Consider the following 20,241-nt stretch of genomic DNA (forward strand, 5'->3'; position numbering starts at 1 on the left):
GATACATATTGCAAGGCCAAAATATCCCCTAACAGTAGGTTAACCCCAGATAATCATTGATAGAAAGTGCACATTCTGATGAATCCAAAATGGGCAAATGTATTTCTGCTCCAAACTCCATTGCTTTGTGCTAAAGGTATCTGGTTATGAGAATTCTGAAAAATTCCTATAAAGCTTTGTTTGTGGCTTTATCCAGTGCTGGGAGGAGGTGGCCTAGGACTCAGAATTACCCGATATTATGTCCCACGTGTCATTAGGTACAAACAAAGTATGAATGCCAGCAGTCTTAACAGTTTGACACCCGACATGCATAGGTTTGCACCGACCCCTAGGATGTGAATCCTGCATGTGTATTGTCACAGCGGTCACTGCAGCTGCTGCAAGACCAACACATATAAGATGTGTTTTGACCCTTGGTGCATTTTATGTAGGGTGAAGTCATATTCTATTCATGACTTACATATCTACACAAAATAAAAAAACAAGCTTGTTTAATAAAAGCTGTAAAAATCTAAATGGAGCCAAGAAAGACAAATTTACTGATTTTGCTGATCTGGGGGAAATGTCTTTCTACCCCAAACTGTAAAGCTACCCAAAACTCATAGCTTGCATGGAGCAGCATAGAATGCCCCACACATCCTTTTGTGCCAAAACTGAATACCCTAAATATGAATGCCACAGGGCTACTCAACAGTTTCATGCAAAGATTTTATATGTTGAGGCACCAAAATATTGCACAGGATTTTCCTAGGCAAAAATAAGTAATAGAGAACAACACAACCAAATCAGCAATTGGTGAGATCAGAAGCATTTCCGCTGTTTCACACTCAAAAAGGAGGAAGAGGTGAATAGATAGGAACAGGTATAGATATTTATGTATGGTTGGCAATTTGTGAATTTGAAATTAGTTATGTAGAAAGAGAGAAGCCCTTTCACTAGTGACCAGATTACCCCAGCACTCCCGACTGCCAGTCATATATTATACTTCTGAATTCCTAGCAACAGTAACTTGTTAAAATTGACTCACCCCAAACTGCCTCTGTGGGAATAAGTACTCCCAAAAGAAGTTAATGTGTCCCATATATTTGACAGCGTGGGCTCACAACTAACTCTAGACACCCCACAGTTACTATTTGGGTTTTACTAAAGAAGTGTTTCTAAAGTGCATCAACGAAGACATCAGCTGCTTTAGTATTCTTGTGATTATAACAGACTTCCGATTCAGGAAAATGTATAAATAACTTACATAATTAAAAAGGAGACTGAATGACAAAAACGTGTAACTTCTAAGAGCACTTGGTATTTTGCCGGCAACTAATCACCTGAAACTCTTTGCACGAGGAACAATGAATATCGTTGCCAGTGGAACACATAAGGGGGTAACATGAATTGGTCTTGGAAGAAAGTAATCTCTGCTATTACAGAATGAATGTGTTCTACGTGTATTTCATTGATCCACTTTCAGGTGATTCCGCCTGTATGCAGCGCAGATTTCTCGCAGCCAACAAACTGCCCCATCACCATAAAGCTTCTCCTAATCCAAGGGCAGTAGAACATTTCACACACATCTGCTCACCTTTGTCTGACAGACTTGGAATGTTGATACCTGGACAAAAACTCTGGCCCAAACATTAGTCACACATGGTGTATAAATCTACAATTAAGAACTTTCAGACTAAGAAAAAACGGCCCCGCCCAGCAGCCACTTCCCATCCCCATTCACGTATGTGGGTAGGTGGGTATTGTGGACCTCAAGGATTCAGGCGCTAATCTAGGACAAGTCTCTGATGTAAAATGTGCTTCCCAGGTCAGTAAATCAGATGAAATGTATGTAGCACAGTGTATTTTGATTGAGACCCTTTTTCCTAGAAGAATGTGGCAAAAAATACCCTTTGTGCTTGATCTTGTAATAATATTTATCAAATTAAAATATTTTCGTGTATCCTGTCACTTTTAAAATGCTGAAGGAATTGCATTGAAGAAGTCCAGCAGTGCGTGCTTACATACTCAGCACTGACCGTGACTGTTTCAAACACTGTGGGGCCCATTTATCAAAGTACAATCGCCTCCAAATGCAAAAATGTTTTACTTTTTTCTAAGTTTGCGTACCTTGCGTATTTTTGCCAATTTTTTCGCTAATTTGCGCAAACTTTTCATACTGTGTGGCAAAAATTACGCAACAAAATCATATTGTTGAAAGGAGTATGAAAGTTTCGGATTCATTCAAGCTTCGGTATCGTGACTTTCCTTGGGCCAGGTTGGAGCTGCAGAGTGCCATTGAGCCCTATGGGAGACTTTCCTTGGGCCAGGTTGGAGCTGCAGAGTGCCATTGAGCCCTATGGGAGACTTTCCTTGGGCCAGGTTGGAGCTGCAGAGTGCCTTTGAGCCCTATGGGAGACTTTCCTTGGGCCAGGTTGGAGCTGCAGAGTGCCATTGAGCCCTATGGGAGACTTTCCTTGGGCCAGGTTGGAGCTGCAGAGTGCCATTGAGCCCTATGGGAGACTTTCCTTGGGCCAGGTTGGAGCTGCAGAGTGCCATTGAGCCCTATGGGAGGCTTCCAAAATCATGCACAGAAGGATCAAAGTCAGAAAGGTTTTCCCACCATCTACGATCGTTCGATACGAAAATTCTGTTACTTTCCGATTGCCAATACGATATTATCGTGACTAATACGATTTTTTCGTAAGCATTTTCGTGACATTTGCGATCATCAGAAATTATCGTATCTAATCCAAATTTTACCCATTTCAGGATTCGAACTCGTACTTTGATGAATCAGCCTCTATATGTTATCTACATTCTGAGGGTGTATTGTGTTGCATTAACTTAAAAAACAATGTTCCCATATTTACGCAAGTTTATTGATGCTTGTTTGGAAGAAAAACACAACTTGGTTTAATAGGCAGAAGTAAAACTTTTCATTTCCAGTTAAACAATATATATTTCAATGAAATAAACTATGTTGGAAAGCAAACAAATTCTCATACAGACTCAATATTGAAACAATGTAAATGAAATAAAATAACCTGCGCTGTTTGCTATTAAAGTAGGAATTCTTACGTAGTGCAACTTTGGCCTTTTTGGCTCTTGGAAAAGATGCTTTCAAACAAGATATTTTAACAATATTTGAATTCTGCTTATACTATTTAATCCCAGCTGGCCTCCTCCTCTTGTGCAGATGAAGGAGCACTGACGTACTTTTCTCCAGCCTCTCCACCCTACAGCGAAAGAACAAAATCATTCATTTATCAGTTAGCAGGGACACAATCCTACAGCACTGCCCTGGCTCTCCATGTGACTACTGAAAGCCATCATTATACATGGTAAGGGCACAACCAAGAATGAGGTGGCACGTCAGCTCTGAATCCAGAAGCCAGCTGGGAAACTGCTTCATGTTTGGGCGAAAAAACATACTTCTGTATTGCAGACAATATGAATGGCTACATGCAATAACTGTGCTAAAATGCAGGAGGGGGCACTTTCCCATTATGTGACTGGCCTGTATACAGTGACTAGTACCATCTGCAATATTTTATTAACAGAGCAGGAGCCGAATTAACAACTGCAAGGGGAAGGGGTGTTCCAAGAAGACTGGCAAATGAGGGAAGTGCTTTCAGGTTACTTTCATGCAGCAGGGCCATTAGAGACTCCATCCAGAGAGAAGCAATATAAACTGACCAGAGAAGCCAGACTTTAGGGCAATGAAATAGATGAGTACTTTGGCAACACTAATTGCTGTGCTTTTTTTTAGTAGCTCATAACCCCACTTAGGGGCTCTAGTTACTCAACCACTTCTCACGTATTAATCTTTATAACAGTGAGCCTAGCACAGGTTATGGGATCTTTTATCCAGAATGCTTGGTACCTGGATCACCATACTTTAAACCAAATCATGTAAACATGAAATAAACCCAATAGGATTGTTTTGCGCCTGCAGTAAGGATTAATTATATCTTAGTTGGGATCAAGTACAGGTACTGTTTTATTATTACAGAGAAAAGGGAATCATTTAACCATTAAATAAACCCAATAGGGCTGTTCTGCCCCCAATAAGGGGTAATTATATCTTAGTTGGGATCAAGTACAGGTACTGTTTTATTATTACAGAGAAAAGGGAATCATTTAACCATTAAATAAACCCAATAGGATTGTTCTGCCCCCAATAAGGGGTAATTATATCTTAGTTGGGATCAAGTACAGGTACTGTTTTATTATTACAGAGAAAAGGGAATCATTTAACCATTAAATAAACCCAATAGGGCTGTTCTGCCCCCAATAAGGGGTAATTATATCTTAGTTGGGATCAAGTACAGGTACTGTTTTATTATTACAGAGAAAAGGGAATAATTTAACCATTAAATAAACCCAATAGGGCTGTTCTGCCCCCAATAAGGGGTTACAAGGTACTATTTTATTAATACAGAGAAAAAGGCAATCAGGTTTAAATTTGAATTATTTGCTTAAAATACACTCTCTGCCTAACTCTACTCATAAAAAATTAGCTTTCTGGATAATGGGTTTGCAGATAATGGATCCCATACCTATATACCCCCATATCACTACCTTGACACAATAACTATGAACTTCTACAGAATTTCTTGTAAGCCTCGGATCATTTAATGTATGTGGGAACAGAAAACAGTGGAATTGGTGCACGAAGAACTAATCTTACCATAGAGTCTGCTGCATATAAGCTGTTCAAAGCTCCATGGCCACCAAAGGCAATTTCTTCTAACCAAGCAGGGACTTCTTGATGAGCCTGAAAAAAATATTAACATGAGGTACTTGCAAGAAGACAAGGCTTTGCAAATTTTAAAGAAACAGATGAAAGTACAGTAGAACCCCGAATTTACATCCCCGGATTTAACGTTTTCCCGCCATTTACACCATTTTGTTGTGGTCCCACCAATTTGTATGCATTCCTATGGGCTCTCTTCACGGATTTTACATTTCCCGCATTTTACACTGTTTTTAACATGCCTCGCCCTAGCAAATCACTTCATTTTAATCTGAAAAAGGTGCTTACTTTAGGAAGCAAAGTTTACCCATGTCTTGCGATCGCAGGCGCCATCTTGGGAAGGTCAGCGTCACCACTATCGCCTCATTATACACACCGCGCATGTGCACCTATCCGGGAGCTTACAAAATATTGCGAGATTTGTACAAGCATGGGGGAATTTGTGACTGAGCAACAGAAACACCAGTCCTTCATTAAAGGTACAAGTTACAAGGTGCGGATTTTCTTTAAAATGGTACAGATTTTTGTTTTAGGAACAATACAGTGCTGAGTTATGGATGTACATTTTGAAGTCAATGTTATGTGGTGTTTCTGTGTCAGTGTTACTGTATGTAGCAATGGGGTGTCAGTGCTGAATGCTCTTTGGGTCAAAGGGGGGAAGGGGTGCCTCTGTCAGTGTCATGTAGCAATGGGGTGTCAGTTGCAAATAAAAAATGGTTCCAGTAGTTATTTCCTTTAAATAGCTTACATTTGTGTCTTTAACACATTTCCCTGATTTTACATTTTTTTTCCATGGTCCCCTGAAAAACGTAAAATGGGGGTTCTACTGTATCAAGAAATAGAAACACAGAGGGCATTCTCTGCTGGCAGAAAACGTACACCTGTCATTGTTACATATTAAACAAATAACTTTTTGTGATTAGTATCCAGTGCCCTGTTGTGTGGATCTCTCCACTTCAGAATAAAAAAGGTCAAGGAAAGACAAAACTGCATCTACGACCTAAAGATCAAATGGTTAAAAAGATTTAAAACTGTGTGTGTAGACGAGTGCCCTTGTCGCAGGCGACTATTCTCCCCGAAATGCCATCCCACGGGGTAGAATGTAAATTGCCGGTGGGATGGCATATGCGGCGCCGAAATCACCGACGTTTCCTCTCAAGGCAACTTCAGAGATTTTGGCAAATCGCAGCGCCGCATATGCCATCCCACCGGCGATTTACATTCTATCCCGTGGGATGGCATTTAGGGAGATTACTAAGTACAAAAGACAGGGAGAGCACTCACCAGGATAGGTCCCGCACATACAGTGTCCCGTGCTGACACATCCGAAAAAGCGCCCCCGATCCAGGCGTGATACGAAACAACAAAAATGGATATGGTAGGATGGAGCACACCAGGACTACTGTGATTGTAAAAATAAAATTATCCTTTATTTAACGCTTCCATTAAAAACATATTACAAAATTGCAGAACTGAAACTCCCCAGCTTGACGCGTTTCGTGGCCCAAAGCCACTTCATCATCTGATGAAGTTTTTAATGGAAGCGTTAAATAAAGGATAATTTTATTTTTACAATCACAGTAGTCCTGGCGTGCTCCATCCTACCATATCCATTTTTGTTATTTAGGGAGATTAGTCGCCCTCGACAAGGGAGAGTTGTCGGGCGGCGACTGATCTCCCCCGTCTGTCACGCCCCTTAAAGCAGCCACTGATGTCTATGGTAACATTAACAGTCAGTAAACATCCAAAACATTGCTGTAACTTGAGTGTAAAACATATCACTTGATTACCTAATAACTTATAAGCTTTTCCGCTGTCTTAGAAAAGTTTTAGAAAAGCTATATGACTATATATAGGGAGAACAGTATTAACATTTACTGCAGGACAATAAACAGAACATTTACATAACCTGACCCAATGTTTGTAACTCACATCAGTAAGGATTTTCACAAGGGGACGAGCAACAACATGGTCTTCATTAACATTAAAAAATGAAGTTGCCTTTCCAACGTTACCACAGCGACCAGTGCGACCAATTCTATGGACATACTCGTCGATTTCCTTAGGAACGTCATAATTTATCACATGTTGAACATTTTCAATATCTAAGCCTCTCGCAGCAACTGCTGTACAGACAATAACAGGACACTTCCCACTTCTGAAATCCCGGATAGCTTCCTCTCTTTGACATTGTTCTCTATCACTATAAAGAAAAAGGTAAACTTAGCATTAGGTCAGAACCCTGTGGATTGTGCTGCATAGTTTGATTACAGATTTGTCGTAAATCTTGCCTCCAGGCTAAAATCAAATGTCAACACAATAATAAGAGGATATGTCAGTAACCCCTAATGAAAAAACTACAGCATCATCAGATGAACTGCTATTAGCAAAGAGAAATATGCATTTTTGGGCTCCAGATTAGAATTGAAAATCCTTATGGCAGCTGTTTATATTCTCTGCACTACTTGTTCTGCCTCAATATAGCAGTATAAACTATAACTATATAAATAGACAGACAGAGGAGATATGTTTTCTGGTATATTACTTAGTGCTTGAACTAGAGAAAAGAAAGGGATTCTGTAAGCTTTTTAAGAAAATTCAAATTCATATACTTTACAAAGAATTACAGTTTGGAGACGTGCTTTAATACTTGCTGAATGCCATAGCCCTTTATTATTATTTTCAAATGATCTTACCCGTGAATGCTTGTTGTCGGAAAATGTTCTTGACAAAGGTAACCAGCAATGACATCTGCTTTCTTTTTTGTATTTACAAAAATCATTGTGCGCTCATTACCTGCAAGGTAGATTTAATGCATAGTTACAATATTTAGCATGAGCAATATGCACATATGCGAAGTGTTACCGAGAGCATGTGGTTTCACATTCATAAGGTTCAAGGTCAACAAAAAAAATATCCAATATCTACCAGGAAAGGCCTACTACTCTCTCAAGGCTGTCAAAACTGATCCTTTCCTGGATCTGGCCTTGCACCCAACTGATAATTTAGCTCCCAGGCCAACTCAAAGCAAACCTGCAAAGACAAAACCACATCGACAGCCTGATTGCAGTCTTTGCTGATGGGATTTTCTGCTGAGAAAATCTTGGCCGCAGAGGATAGTTTTTTTTTTTTGCAGTTTTACATTTCTTATGGAAGTTCTAATTAAACCCTGTGTTGCCAGAAAGACTTTACCAACAACTTAGGTTCTACATTTATGCAGCCGACACTTACAATAGTGCTATATATATATATATATATATCATAATACAGGTGAACTACCATTTTACAATATCCATATGATAACAGTACTAAACCAGCAACACAGCTTACTGAGCTGAGACCGTGAAACACGAGAGGGGGGAAAAACAAACCAAATAATTTTTTATAACGTGAATTATTGAAAACTGGCTAATAAATTAAAATAACAAGCTGAAAACATTTATGGCGTCCCATTTGAAAACTTTCCTCTGACACTCCATAGAGGAATGTGAACTGGCTTCTGATAATCTCCTGTGTGTATTGCAGTGATCACAGCACAACTTTTTTTTTTTTTTTTTTTTTTTGCCCATTGGAGTTTATGGGATTTTATTTCGCAGCAAAACATTTTGCTTGTTTCTATAAGTAAAAACTGTAGATTTCTAGTCCCACTGGGGTAGGAAATGATGATAATGATGTATGATCTCTGTAAATATCTGCAGCACGTGATAGTGCCAAACAGAAAATAAGGAGAACTAGCTCTTTCTTGTGTTTAAAATACTGTTACCTGAGCTTTGCAGAATTTCAACCAGCTTGTCCCTTTTTCGATATTCTTGTATTTCAAGGATTGTTTGTTCCACATCACTACAAGCTCCTCCAACTAATCCGACCACGACAAACAAATGATCAGATTTCAGAAACTTCGAAGCCAGCCTATATACAGGACAGACACCAACCAAAAGCATTATGTAACATTAATAAGCACAACTTATTAGGAAATATGGTTCATGTGTTATAAAGGTGGCATACACATTACAATTAAAGATCTTCGTACCCTTCACTGGCATTCAGGGCTGAATTGTCTGATATGGAGGTAGATTTTACCCGACAATTCAGCCATGAACGCTTGCCTTTGCTCAGGTGCATTCAATGGTGCCAGATCAAAATTTTCTGTCCTGCCTGATTGATGAGAACCAATATCCAAGGCTTTTGCAATATTGGTTGCCTTGACAATCCACCATACACGCACCCAATATCGTACAAACCAAAATTGTTTAGTATGATAATATCAGTGCGTGTAAGGCCAGCTTAATTCTAATAATTTCTAGTAATTTTATATTTAGAAAAATTTCTAATATCCATGAGGTGAAGCTCATAAAATATTCATTTTTGTAACCCTATAATTACTTGGGTTGGCCTTTTTAAGCAATATATCTGTGATTAGAGATGATAAAACCATGCAGGCCAATTAAATCCATCCAGGATTTGGCATTTATACAGGAGGATCTGAAGGGGGAAGCAACAAAGTAAATCATAGTCACAGGATTCCCCAATGAGAATTGAGCAAGGCATTTCAAGAGTGTGGGTCTTGGGTCATCACATTTGCCCAGTTAATTGGAAATCCTGCAAGTTTGGTTATGCCTGAGTACGGCAAGGAACCTGCTGAGAGGAGATAGAAGGATATACAGGGGCGTCAGATGTGCCCTGGACTCAGAGAGAAAGCTCTCCAATAGGACCTGGGAAAGGGCCCTTTTGAGGCAACACATGAAAGACCAGAGGCAGTGGAAAGGTGTTTGCAGTATTTGGAGCATGATTTTGGCTTAAATAGCGCCAGACATGATAAAATAACCCCCGAGCCATGGCCAGGAGACTGTGTTAATGTGAGCTATACTGGAATAGATGGCCTCATGTGGAAAATGTCTCCAGTGCTGGTACAGTCAAGATGTTATGGTCTGTAGCTCCCAAAATGCATGAAAATTCAGGATGGAGGGATGCAACCCAAAGTTCCATTTGTGCATACAATTTTAAAACGCCGGACTGGGGGGTGTGTGGGACTTCCTGTGATCACCCATGAGGAGAAAAATGCAGGCAGACCGAAGTAGGCATTTGCACTCACCAATAGTCCTATTTGGCATGGTGCTGCAAGGGCACTAGAGGCAGACAGAAAACCCCATTAGGATGAGGAAATAAGTGAAAGTAATAAATAAGTACTCAAAGTACTCTGTTAATGCTGGGCAGGTCCTTGAACCTACAGTGCAGTAAAGCAGCAGCCGTGTACCCCGTTTGTAATTTTTACTGACCAGAATCTTATTACAGAACTAGACTGAGACAAAGTTCTCACAGTAACTATTGCTTTACTTATGAAACAAATAGTCAGAAACTTCAGTATAAGAACTTCAGATGAGATTCTACAAGTCACAGAGAATGACATATCTTCTTATCAGAATGACAATAATTTTATAACTTTTGTTTTTATAAACATTACCTCTGGATTTCAGCAGGATAGGTAGCACTGAACATCAGTGTTTGTCGCTCCTCTTTTGCTGGCATTCCTGGACTTCCTATTAAGTTCTCCATTACTGGGGCAAACCCCATATCCAACATGCGATCCGCTTCATCCAGAACTAGATATTTTAGCTTACTTAAGCCAATCTTAAAAAAGTATGAAATATTAAGAGATATATCTGTGTGGTTAGGAAATCAGTTTAGTCTTTCATACATAACACTGCCTATAAAAAGCAAATTTAATAGATATTTCACTATTAAATTAAAATATGGTGGCTGGTTACCCTCTCATGGTTTATACTTCCTATATGGTAATGGTTTTATTTTAAAGGCTTGGAATTGTATGTCAACAGTGGGGGTGGTTACAAGTTGGATAAACAATGTAGGGTGCCGGTCAAGGGCACCATGAGTTAAAAAAAACAGTAAAAGATGTTGCAAGACAAAAGTAGGTGTCACACAAAGTGTTACCACTCCTCAAGATCACAAGTCTAAATGCTGGTCATTCATGGAAAGACCTGCTTGTTTTGGGGAGGTTGCATGTGTTTTGGTGTCAAAAGGAACAATCGGGTGCTATATCACAACTTAGTACACCACAAGCTGTTAACCATCAGGCTCTGTACAGGATACATACTAAAGTGTTGCTACATGATTTTGTTCACGACAGGCTCTTATGCATCCTGATCACATGACTTGCCTTAACTACATTTTTTTTCTGGGCGATGGGTAGAGGTATTATTGAAAGTCTTCAAGATACAAAGTGGATAATTTATGAGGGAACTATGTCTCACCTATACTGTATTTGCTGAGCTATTAGCTGAATCCTAGAGAAAGGACACCGCATACAAAACATAATGGTAGTGTACAATAGATATTAACACTTACAGGTCAACTGTGCAAAATTATAGATACTAATGTAGAGATGAAAAATTATTTAAAAAAAAAAAAAACTGCCATTATAAAACTGAATATATCTATGGCTAAAATATATAAAAGCAATATATATTGCCATGTAAATAAATATACTTGCCTTTTCTCTACCTATTATGTCCATCAATCTTCCAGGGGTTGCACAAAGTATATTGCACCCTCTTTCAACATCCCTCATTGCATGCACAGGATGTATACCTCCATATACAACTACTGGACGAACACATGTTCTACAAAAACAAAAAAAATCAATAGCTTTTGCATAAAACTCTCATGGACTGTTCTCCCCAGGTGCTCCATGACTGTGCCATTTTAGATTGTGCAGACCTGCTCAGATAAGATAGTGTTAAATCCAGTTACACGTGTACAACATTAAGGGGCTGATTTACTTACCCACGAACGGGTCGAAATGAGTCCGATTGCGTTTTTTTCGTAATGATCGGTATTTTGCGATTTTTTCGTATGTTTTGCGATTTTTTCGGATTCTTTACAAATTTTTCGTTACCAATACGATTTTTGCGTAAAAACGCGAGTTTTTCGTATCCATTACGAAAGTTGCGTAAAAAGTTGCGCATTTTTCGTAGCGTTAAAACTTACGCGAAAAGTTGCGCATTTTTCGTAGCGTTAAAACTTACGCGAAAAGTTGCGCATTTTTCGTAGCATTAAGTTTTAACGCTACGAAAAATGCGCAACTTTTCGCGTAAGTTTTAACGCTACGAAAAATGCGCAATTTTTTACGCAACTTTCGTAATGGATACGAAAAACTCGCGTTTTTACGCAAAAATCGTATTGGTAACGAAAAATTCGTAAAGAATCCGAAAAAATCGCAAAACATACGAAAAAGTCGCAAAACATACGAAAAAGTCGCAAAATGTTCGTTTTCAAGTCGGAACTTTTCCAATTCGGGTCGGATTCGTGGGTTAGTAAATCAGCCCCTTAGTGTCTCAGCAATTAACTGATCAGAGTTTTCTATTTAACAAAATTAAATGAAAAAAAACTTACCCATATGAAAATTTTCGGGCATCGAGATATATCTGGTTAATAAGTTCTCTGGTAGGGGCAATAATTATGGCTTGCGGCTCCTGAAGTGGTAAAAACTGGCTAGCTGTAATGCCTTCATTCATCATATGACTTAGGATTGGCAACAGAAAAGCAGCCTACAGAAAATGTAAAAATGCATTACAAAAAAGCTAGACCCCCTGAATACCCACGACCTCCAAAGTCATCTTTGGCTCCCAAGCTTGTGAAATAGTGGACAATTGTCCTGCAGGCTGAAAAATCACAACAGCACTCTGCGCCAGGGCAGGAAATAAGAAGGGAGTTATATCAAACAATTATAAATTAAAGTAAAAACATATACAGGTACAGGACCCATTATACAGAATGCTCAGAACCAAGTGTATTCCGGATAAGGGGTCTTTCCGTAATTTGGATCTCCACACCTTAAGTCTAAAAACAAATCAATAAAACATTAATTAAACCCAATAGGATTGTTTTGCACCCAATAAGGATTATTTATATTTTAGTTGGGATCAATTACAAGGTACTATTTTATTATTACAGAGAAAAGGGAATAATTTAACCATGAAATAAACCCAATAGGACTGTTCTGCCCCCAATAAGGGGTAATTATATCTTAGTTGGGATCAAGTACAGGTACTGTTTTATTATTACAGAGAAAAGGGAATCATTTAACCATTAAATAAACCCAATAGGACTGTTCTGCCCCCAATAAGGGGTAATTATATCTTAGTTGGGATCAAGTACAGGTACTGTTTTATTATTACAGAGAAAAGGGAATCATTTAACCATGAAATAAACCCAATAGGGCTGTTCTGCCCCCAATAAGGGGTAATTATATCTTAGTTGGGATCAAGTACAGGTACTGTTTTATTATTACAGAGAAAAGGGAATCATTTAACCATTAAATAAACCCAATAGGGCTGTTCTGCCCCCAATAAGGGGTAATTATATCTTAGTTGGGATCAATTACAAGGTACTGTTTTATTATTACAGAGAAAAAGGAAATCAGTTTTAAAATTCTGGATTATTTGATTAAAATGGAGTCTATGGGAGACAGGCTTTCCGTAATTCGGAGCTTTCTGGATAACGGATTTCCGGATAAGGGATAAAGTTGCTTAGAATTAAAATTTCTTTCAATGGGGCAAAATTACATTTTTGGTTTTACATCAACTTAAAACAGAATTCGCATAACTGCATACCAGCTAACTTTTCATTTGTAGCAAAGGCATACGTTGTATGGCATCTATGGGTACTTTAATGGTAGTTTTAAGCGTAAGCCTTAACTTCCGGGAGACGGTTATACACTGCAAAGCAGCAAGATATAACAGCTGCATTACAGCACATGCTGTAGATAAGGGTGCAACTACTAATATAAAGTATAATTTAAGATTCAATAATCAATACAATTAAAAGTCAGATTAGTAACTCACTTTTAAAAAATATAGCATCATGGAAACCAGAGCATTTCCCATTTGTTAGGGCTATGCCACACGGGGCTGTTTAATGGCAAGTGGAAAAAAGCTTGCAGAGAATCAGCCCCTCTGCATTAAAAATCTTAAAGGAACAGTAACATCACAAAATTAAAGTGTTTTAAAGTAATTAAAATATAATGTGCTGTTGCTCTGCTGTTTTTGCTACAGAAAAGCTACTATATAAATAAGCTGCTGTGTAGCCATGGGGGCAGCCATTCAAGCTGGAAAAAAGGCACAGGTTATATAGCAGATAACTAGTAGATAAGCCCCATATAATGGGGGTTTATCTGTTATCTGCTAAGTAACCTGTGCCTTTTCTCCTTTGAATGGCTGCCCCTATGGCTACACAGCAGCTTACTTATATAAACTGGCAAACACACCAGTTGTACATTATATTGTAATTACTTTTATACACTCATTTTTTGATGTTACTGTTCCTTTAAGTTGTGCCTGCACTTGGAAGCACTGGTGGGTCTGTATGTGAGTGTATAGATAGGTCAGTATGGGTCTGTATGTGAGTGGATAGATAAGTCAGTATGGGTCTGTATGTGAGTGTATAGATAGGTCAGTATGGGTCTGTATGTGAGTGTATAGATAGGTCAGTGTGGGTCTGTATGTGAGTGGATAGATAGGTCAGTATGGGTCTGTATGTGAGTGGATAGATAAGTCAGTATGGGTCTGTATGTGAGTGTATAGATAGGTCAGTATGGGTCTGTATGTGAGTGTATAGATAGGTCAGTGTGGGTCTGTATGTGAGTGAATAGATAGGTCAGTGTGGGTCTGTATGTGAGGGGATAGATAGGTCAGTGTGGGTCTGTATGTGAGGGGATAAATAGGTCAGTATGGGTCTGTATGTGAGTGGATAGATAGGTCAGTATGGGTCTGTATGTGAGTGGATAGATAGGTCAGTGTGGGTCTGTATGTGAGTGGATAGATAGGTCAGTGTGGGTCTGTATGTGAGTGGATAGATAGGTCAGTATGGGTCTGTATGTGAGTGGATAGATAGGTCAGTATGGGTCTGTATGTGAGTGGATAGATAGGTCAGTGTGGGTCCGTATACATAAGTTAGTATAGGATTGCGTCTGTTGGGTTAACTTGGAAGGGTTGAACTTGATGGACTCTAGTCTTTATTTCAACCCAATGTAACCATGTAAATATGTCCTCTGGCTCTCAAAGCAACACGCCTGAAGCAAGCGGCACCCAGGCGCAGCGTCCACTTGGAGTGTGCTGACACCCAGGCAACGCAACGCAACGCTAGTCACGGTAAGCTCTGTGGCCTGGGAGAAATTGTACTTACTGAAGCCATCTGTGCTGATTGTACAGCACCTTTAGCTTTACACCTGGGGTTAAGTGCTCCTGGGCTCTTGATTACAGGGTTAATATTTCACCTAGTCTAAATATGGAGCTATAGTTGAGTATATTGGCTCTCCATTCATTTGAATTTTGATAGATACATTTTTTTAAATTAAGGAACTGGAATGGTTTTGACAGACTGATCATGCTGAAATAGACTTTAAACTTTGATCTGTTTATGATATATTAATGAATTCTGTTGAAATAGCAATGGATTCTTATGGATTAGACTGAATTAACAATTAATTTACTGTATGTTTGATGGATATTTCTTAATGAACTGCGTCAGACTGCTAATGAATTGTGCTGGATTTGATATTAAACATGAAAAAGAAATGTAATTTGTTTCTGTAGGTTTTATTCAGGATAGTTGATTTTAAGCTCTGATTGCATATGTCCCCTGTGTAAGTTATGTTAGGTCGTACAGTATTTGAAGGTTGATGATATACAGTTATCTATTGGGAATTGGTAATAGTATCTGGCTAAAGCCTCTTGTGTTCCTTTTGGTCTATTGGGGTTTACCATTTGTGCCTTGTTTGGTGCTGACCAACTGTGCTTGATGTGTAAACATTAATTGTCCTTATAATCCATTAACTATACTCTACTTTATGCTGGCATATAAAAATATTGATTAGAAAAAAAAGAGTGGTCTCTCTCTTAATGGAGTCTGCTTTATCAATGCTCTAAAAAGTGATGAAGTCTTGTTTTATATATAAGTGGGGTGGCTTGGAAAGTTTCAGAGCCCCCTGGTGGTATAGGGAGGAAATCAACAACTTGCCCCCAGAATGAAGACTGCTAAGATGCTGGGGATTGTGTGTTCTGCCCAGGTCAGGGTCTGACACCTTTTGCATGGCTAGTGTGCTACGCATGCCACCCTGCTTGTTGACATACACCACTGTTGTGGCACTGTCAGATAGCACTTCTGACAGGGCAGGGCTGAAACAGCATCGATCAGCCTTCCTGCGAAGTTCCAGGACATTGATGGTTAGTGAATTCTACTCTCGTGGCCAGGTCCCCTGGAGTGTACATGTCTGATATACTGCCCCCCACAGCAGCTGAGGCTGGCATCTGTGGTCACTACCTCCCAGGTGGTGTGTGCCCAACATCACCCATGACAAAGGTCTCTGGTCTCGTCCACCATATGTCGCTGGTAGCCTGCATAATGGGAATCAACTGTTGCGTCATCTGCGCATGCACAGTTGAATGGAAATCCAAACTGTGACAAAAAAAGTCAGCTTTTTGACACTACTGCGCATGTGGGCCCTGGGATTGCAGCGAAAGGAGAAGGAAGAAAGAATTAATCACCTGCATTTACCCTGGGCTGATGCTATTAGGTGCATTAGCTTAAATGAACTTTGGCACACCCCCAGTGATTTTAATTTTCCTTCTCCTTTAAATTACAACACTATTAACAGGCTGGGGAAGACCTAGCAGTCAAGTAATAATGTCAACACTCGCCAAAAAATGCCAAATCCTAGCAGAAGGCAAGCATTGCAATGTTGGATGTAGGGTTAAATTCAAAGACTATCAATTTTCTAATAAATGAATCCACTATTACCACATCCTGTTTTGCCTTTGAAAGGCTACCCCCTGCTTGTGTACTCAATCACAACAAATACATACTTACAGTTTTACCAGAACCGGTCTGGGCACAAGCCATTAAATCACGACCAGCCAATATAATAGGTATACTGTGTTTCTGCACTGGTGTTAGTTTTACATATCCAGCTTTAGTGACATTCCTGCTTAGTGTCTCACAAAAGTTAGCTTCTTCAAAAGTCTATATAAGTCAGGAAAAAAATGTCAGTTTTTAAGGCACATCACTAAAACTTTGAAAACTGAAAAAACATGGCTTTAAATATTGTAACTTGCTAGTTATATACATGCCTACACTGCAAACCAAACATCTAAATAACTCCCATCAGGCTGAAGCAACTAGGACAAATCACAGATGACCTCTGCCCCTGATGCAGCTAACCTGCAACTGTGATCCTACTGCAGAAGCTTACATATGAGAATAGAGGCTCAACCAACAAATTTTAAAGTGTGATCCTTGGTGCGACATAACACTCTTGCCAAAGCAATCCACCAATATCTAATATTCTACCTTCCCTATTCAAGGAGCTTGTGGGTTGGCGCACCTTAATTACTTACCCCTATCTACGTACGTCTAGCACACTACTGGCATGATATAGCTTGCCTATAGAGACACTGACTTAAATTGTACATGCATTATTCTATAATTTCAGTAAATTATTTCTACTTACCAATATGGCTGGAGGAACATCCTTTCCTGTCACATCAACAAGAATCTCATCATATTTATCAAAATTGATTCCAGACTGGTAGTGCCGGAATATATCATCTTCACTATCAGATGGCGGTAGGGGAACATAGATCACCTTTTTTACTTAAGAAAACAAAGTAAATAAGGAAAGTTAAGAACCATACATTTTTCAGCTACATTACAAGAAAGATCTGTGTTATGAATTTCCTATATACCTTCTTTTTCTGTTCCCTCTTCTTGATCTAGAACACAGAAAAACACCACATAAATCTACTGAGACCAATATGAAGCACTTTCTGGTAAAGTGATAACACTTACTTTTTCCAGATTCAACACCAACTTCTTCATTTCTTCCTTTGTATCCACCTATAAATTTAAATTACTCATGTAAAAGTCAATAAACAGCACACTTTATGCAGGAAACACAAATATTAATCCTTAAAAAATATAAAATGGGCAAAAGTCATAACCACTGTGATATTTAATGTATAACAGCTGGTTTGCAAAAAATGTTTATTTTTATAAATAGAAAACGTCTACATTTTTAGCAACACGTGCTTAATATATATACACACACATATATATGCACCTATAGTGATCTAAATAGATAACTGTTTGGTAGGTAGGTCCAATTTTATACAATAAAGTAATGCTTAAAAAATGAGTATGCAGACATTTACCAAGCATTCAGGTGACCATTTTTCATACTGGTTTAAGTGAAGCTTATGTTTCTATTACATTTACATATTAGAGTCAGTTTTATCTAGAACCAACTGACCTGTATAAGTATTTGGGGTAAAAGAAAAAAAACAAACCAACAGCAAATCTAAGGGGGGAATGGGAAATGGGTCATACAATCATCATGGTATCATGATTTCATTTCTTTCAATATGTAGAATCAGCTGTGTCTGCATAAAAAAAATTCTTTAATAAAAATTAAGATAATTAACCCAGTTATTTTAAAGTGAGCCCCAGGCAAAACAAGAGACTGGATTGTGTTCTATACACGTGTATACACAGCCACTTTAACTTTACAACAATAAAATACACCTTCACCATACTGACCCCTGCCACCACGGCCGCCTCTATGTCCTCTTCCACCAGTATCAGAGTCAAAGTTGTTAAAACCTGCAGGAAAACAAATACACGCACTTCTGAAAATACAGTTATTTTATAACTGACACTGTCTGCTTCAATATTTTACAAAATCAAAAGTCTGATTTTGCAAAAATAGCATATACAAAAAAAACTGCTAATTGTTCATATTAAACATAACTTTTACTAAGTTTTGCAACTGGTCTTCATTTCTGTTTTTGTGGTTTCCAAATATATTTTGTACTGCAGGGTTGGTTAAGAAATAAGGATCTACAACTGTATAAGGATCTATGTTCAGCTTTCAGAACCATGGCACACAATGTGCATATCTCAAATTAAGCCATCTTAGGTGCACTCATGCTTCACTGTGAAAACACTCCATTAAACATTTTTCAGTATGAAAAGCTTTAACTTCAACACAAGCATAAAAAAATTGAGGGTGCCAAATAAGGACTATGATTTACTATTTAGTAGCCACATGTGAATTGCTGGCCTGCAGGAGGCCCTGCTTGGAGTAAACCTGTGTTTCTGCTTCCAAAACTTGCTTCCAAGCCAGAGATAGAAAGCAGGCCCTTTCAGTTGCAGGAGGGTGTGCAGGGTCAGCTTCCTCTAGCATAGAATTCCCCACAGCTGCTCTCCTTCAAATAGTCACACGAGAACTGCTGTGCACACTGAGCCCTTCGCAAAAGTTTTTTCTTGGTGGGGGGTGGCTACTTTTACCTACTTGTTACACCACTGCCTGTTGTGCTATATAGGCAGATTCCCAAAACAAATGAATGCTCTGGCTTTTGGGGCCATGCCCTACATTGTAACAGAATTCATCTCAATGCAAAACACTATGATGGACTTTTGTGAAGCAGTGTATCGAGACTAACAGTTGTATAAAACCCCTAATGCGGTGTTTTGCATTGCAGCACTTACCACCTCTCCCAAAACCACGAGGACGCTCCTCTCCTTCACCAGAATTATTCCAATCTAAAAAGAAAATTAAAAACCAGACACAAATAAGTTGTATATTAAGATGAAAATGTACAACTTTAACAAATTCTTACTTTTCTAGATATAAATTAAGTGAAAAAGGGAGCACGGAGTGCAACTGCAATGGGGCCTGTCAGGAGACATGGAGTGATGGAGCTCAAATACAATGAATCTCAGCAGGCCACACAACACTGCAGGGCTGGTAGCATAAGAGTCTAATGCAATAGAAAGGCCCCAGAGCAATTTTTTTTATGGCTAACCAATAGAATTAAGTTGCAAAGAAATGTCATAAATGTCATTTTCATACCTCCTCTATCGAAGTTTCTTTGCTGTCCATTTTCATTTCTAAATCCTAACAAAGTAAACCAATTTTAAATGTCAAGGTTTTGAAACAGGAGCTGGGCAAGAGGTTAGTAAGTGAAAAAATAAATATCATCCCTTGTAATACTAATGACCACTAAGTCCCATGATAGGTATGTATTGTTGATTTGTCACATTCTAATGCCCATTTAAGTGACACAGGGTTGTTGTTTTGGGCACTTTAAGCAATACAGTTTAGTATTTTATAAATAGCCCAAAAATGCTGAGAGACCTGATAAAGGTCTGGTGGCAAGCCCAAAATGTTGTAAGTTTTTGGCACTATAAGAACAATACTTTTCACTACTTTAGTGTGCTGCTGGGTTGGATTTACTACACTGAATGTGTTCTCTGGCAGTGGGATTTCAGCTTGCACCTAAAACTGAAACAAGTGTGAAGTATTTGCTGTGTTGCACTAAGTGAACTGTGGCCCATTGTACATCCAGAACTGTAGAGTTACAGTACTATCTTTGGCCATGTGACTTTCATTACCATCATGGATTTCAACTAGTAACATATGCAATAGCCGA

The 20,241-nt window shown here is 38.8% G+C and overlaps 1 protein-coding gene across 3 annotated transcripts in view; it reads right to left on the reverse strand.

Moving 5' to 3' along the window:
* Window positions 1-2,839: 2,839 nt before the first annotated feature.
* ddx4 (DEAD-box helicase 4) overlaps window positions 2,840-20,241 on the reverse strand; it is a 44,918-nt gene continuing 27,516 nt past the window's right edge. For 2 of the 3 annotated variants that reach the window (XM_012962857.3, XM_012962855.3), the window contains 15 exons: window positions 19,662-19,706; window positions 19,298-19,351; window positions 18,347-18,409; window positions 17,600-17,647; window positions 17,497-17,523; window positions 17,262-17,404; window positions 16,622-16,774; window positions 12,149-12,303; window positions 11,247-11,376; window positions 10,200-10,366; window positions 8,502-8,647; window positions 7,435-7,534; window positions 6,671-6,941; window positions 4,673-4,759; window positions 2,840-3,218 (listed from right to left, as the gene is read on the reverse strand). In XM_012962857.3, coding sequence (XP_012818311.1) covers window positions 3,147-3,218; window positions 4,673-4,759; window positions 6,671-6,941; window positions 7,435-7,534; window positions 8,502-8,647; window positions 10,200-10,366; window positions 11,247-11,376; window positions 12,149-12,303; window positions 16,622-16,774; window positions 17,262-17,404; window positions 17,497-17,523; window positions 17,600-17,647; window positions 18,347-18,409; window positions 19,298-19,351; window positions 19,662-19,706 — 1,661 coding nt within the window. In that variant the 3' untranslated portion in view covers window positions 2,840-3,146. 3 annotated transcript variants of the gene reach the window in all.

This window comes from Xenopus tropicalis, chromosome 1 (genome assembly GCF_000004195.4).
Source record: "Xenopus tropicalis strain Nigerian chromosome 1, UCB_Xtro_10.0, whole genome shotgun sequence".
Lineage (NCBI taxonomy): Eukaryota > Metazoa > Chordata > Amphibia > Anura > Pipidae > Xenopus > Xenopus tropicalis.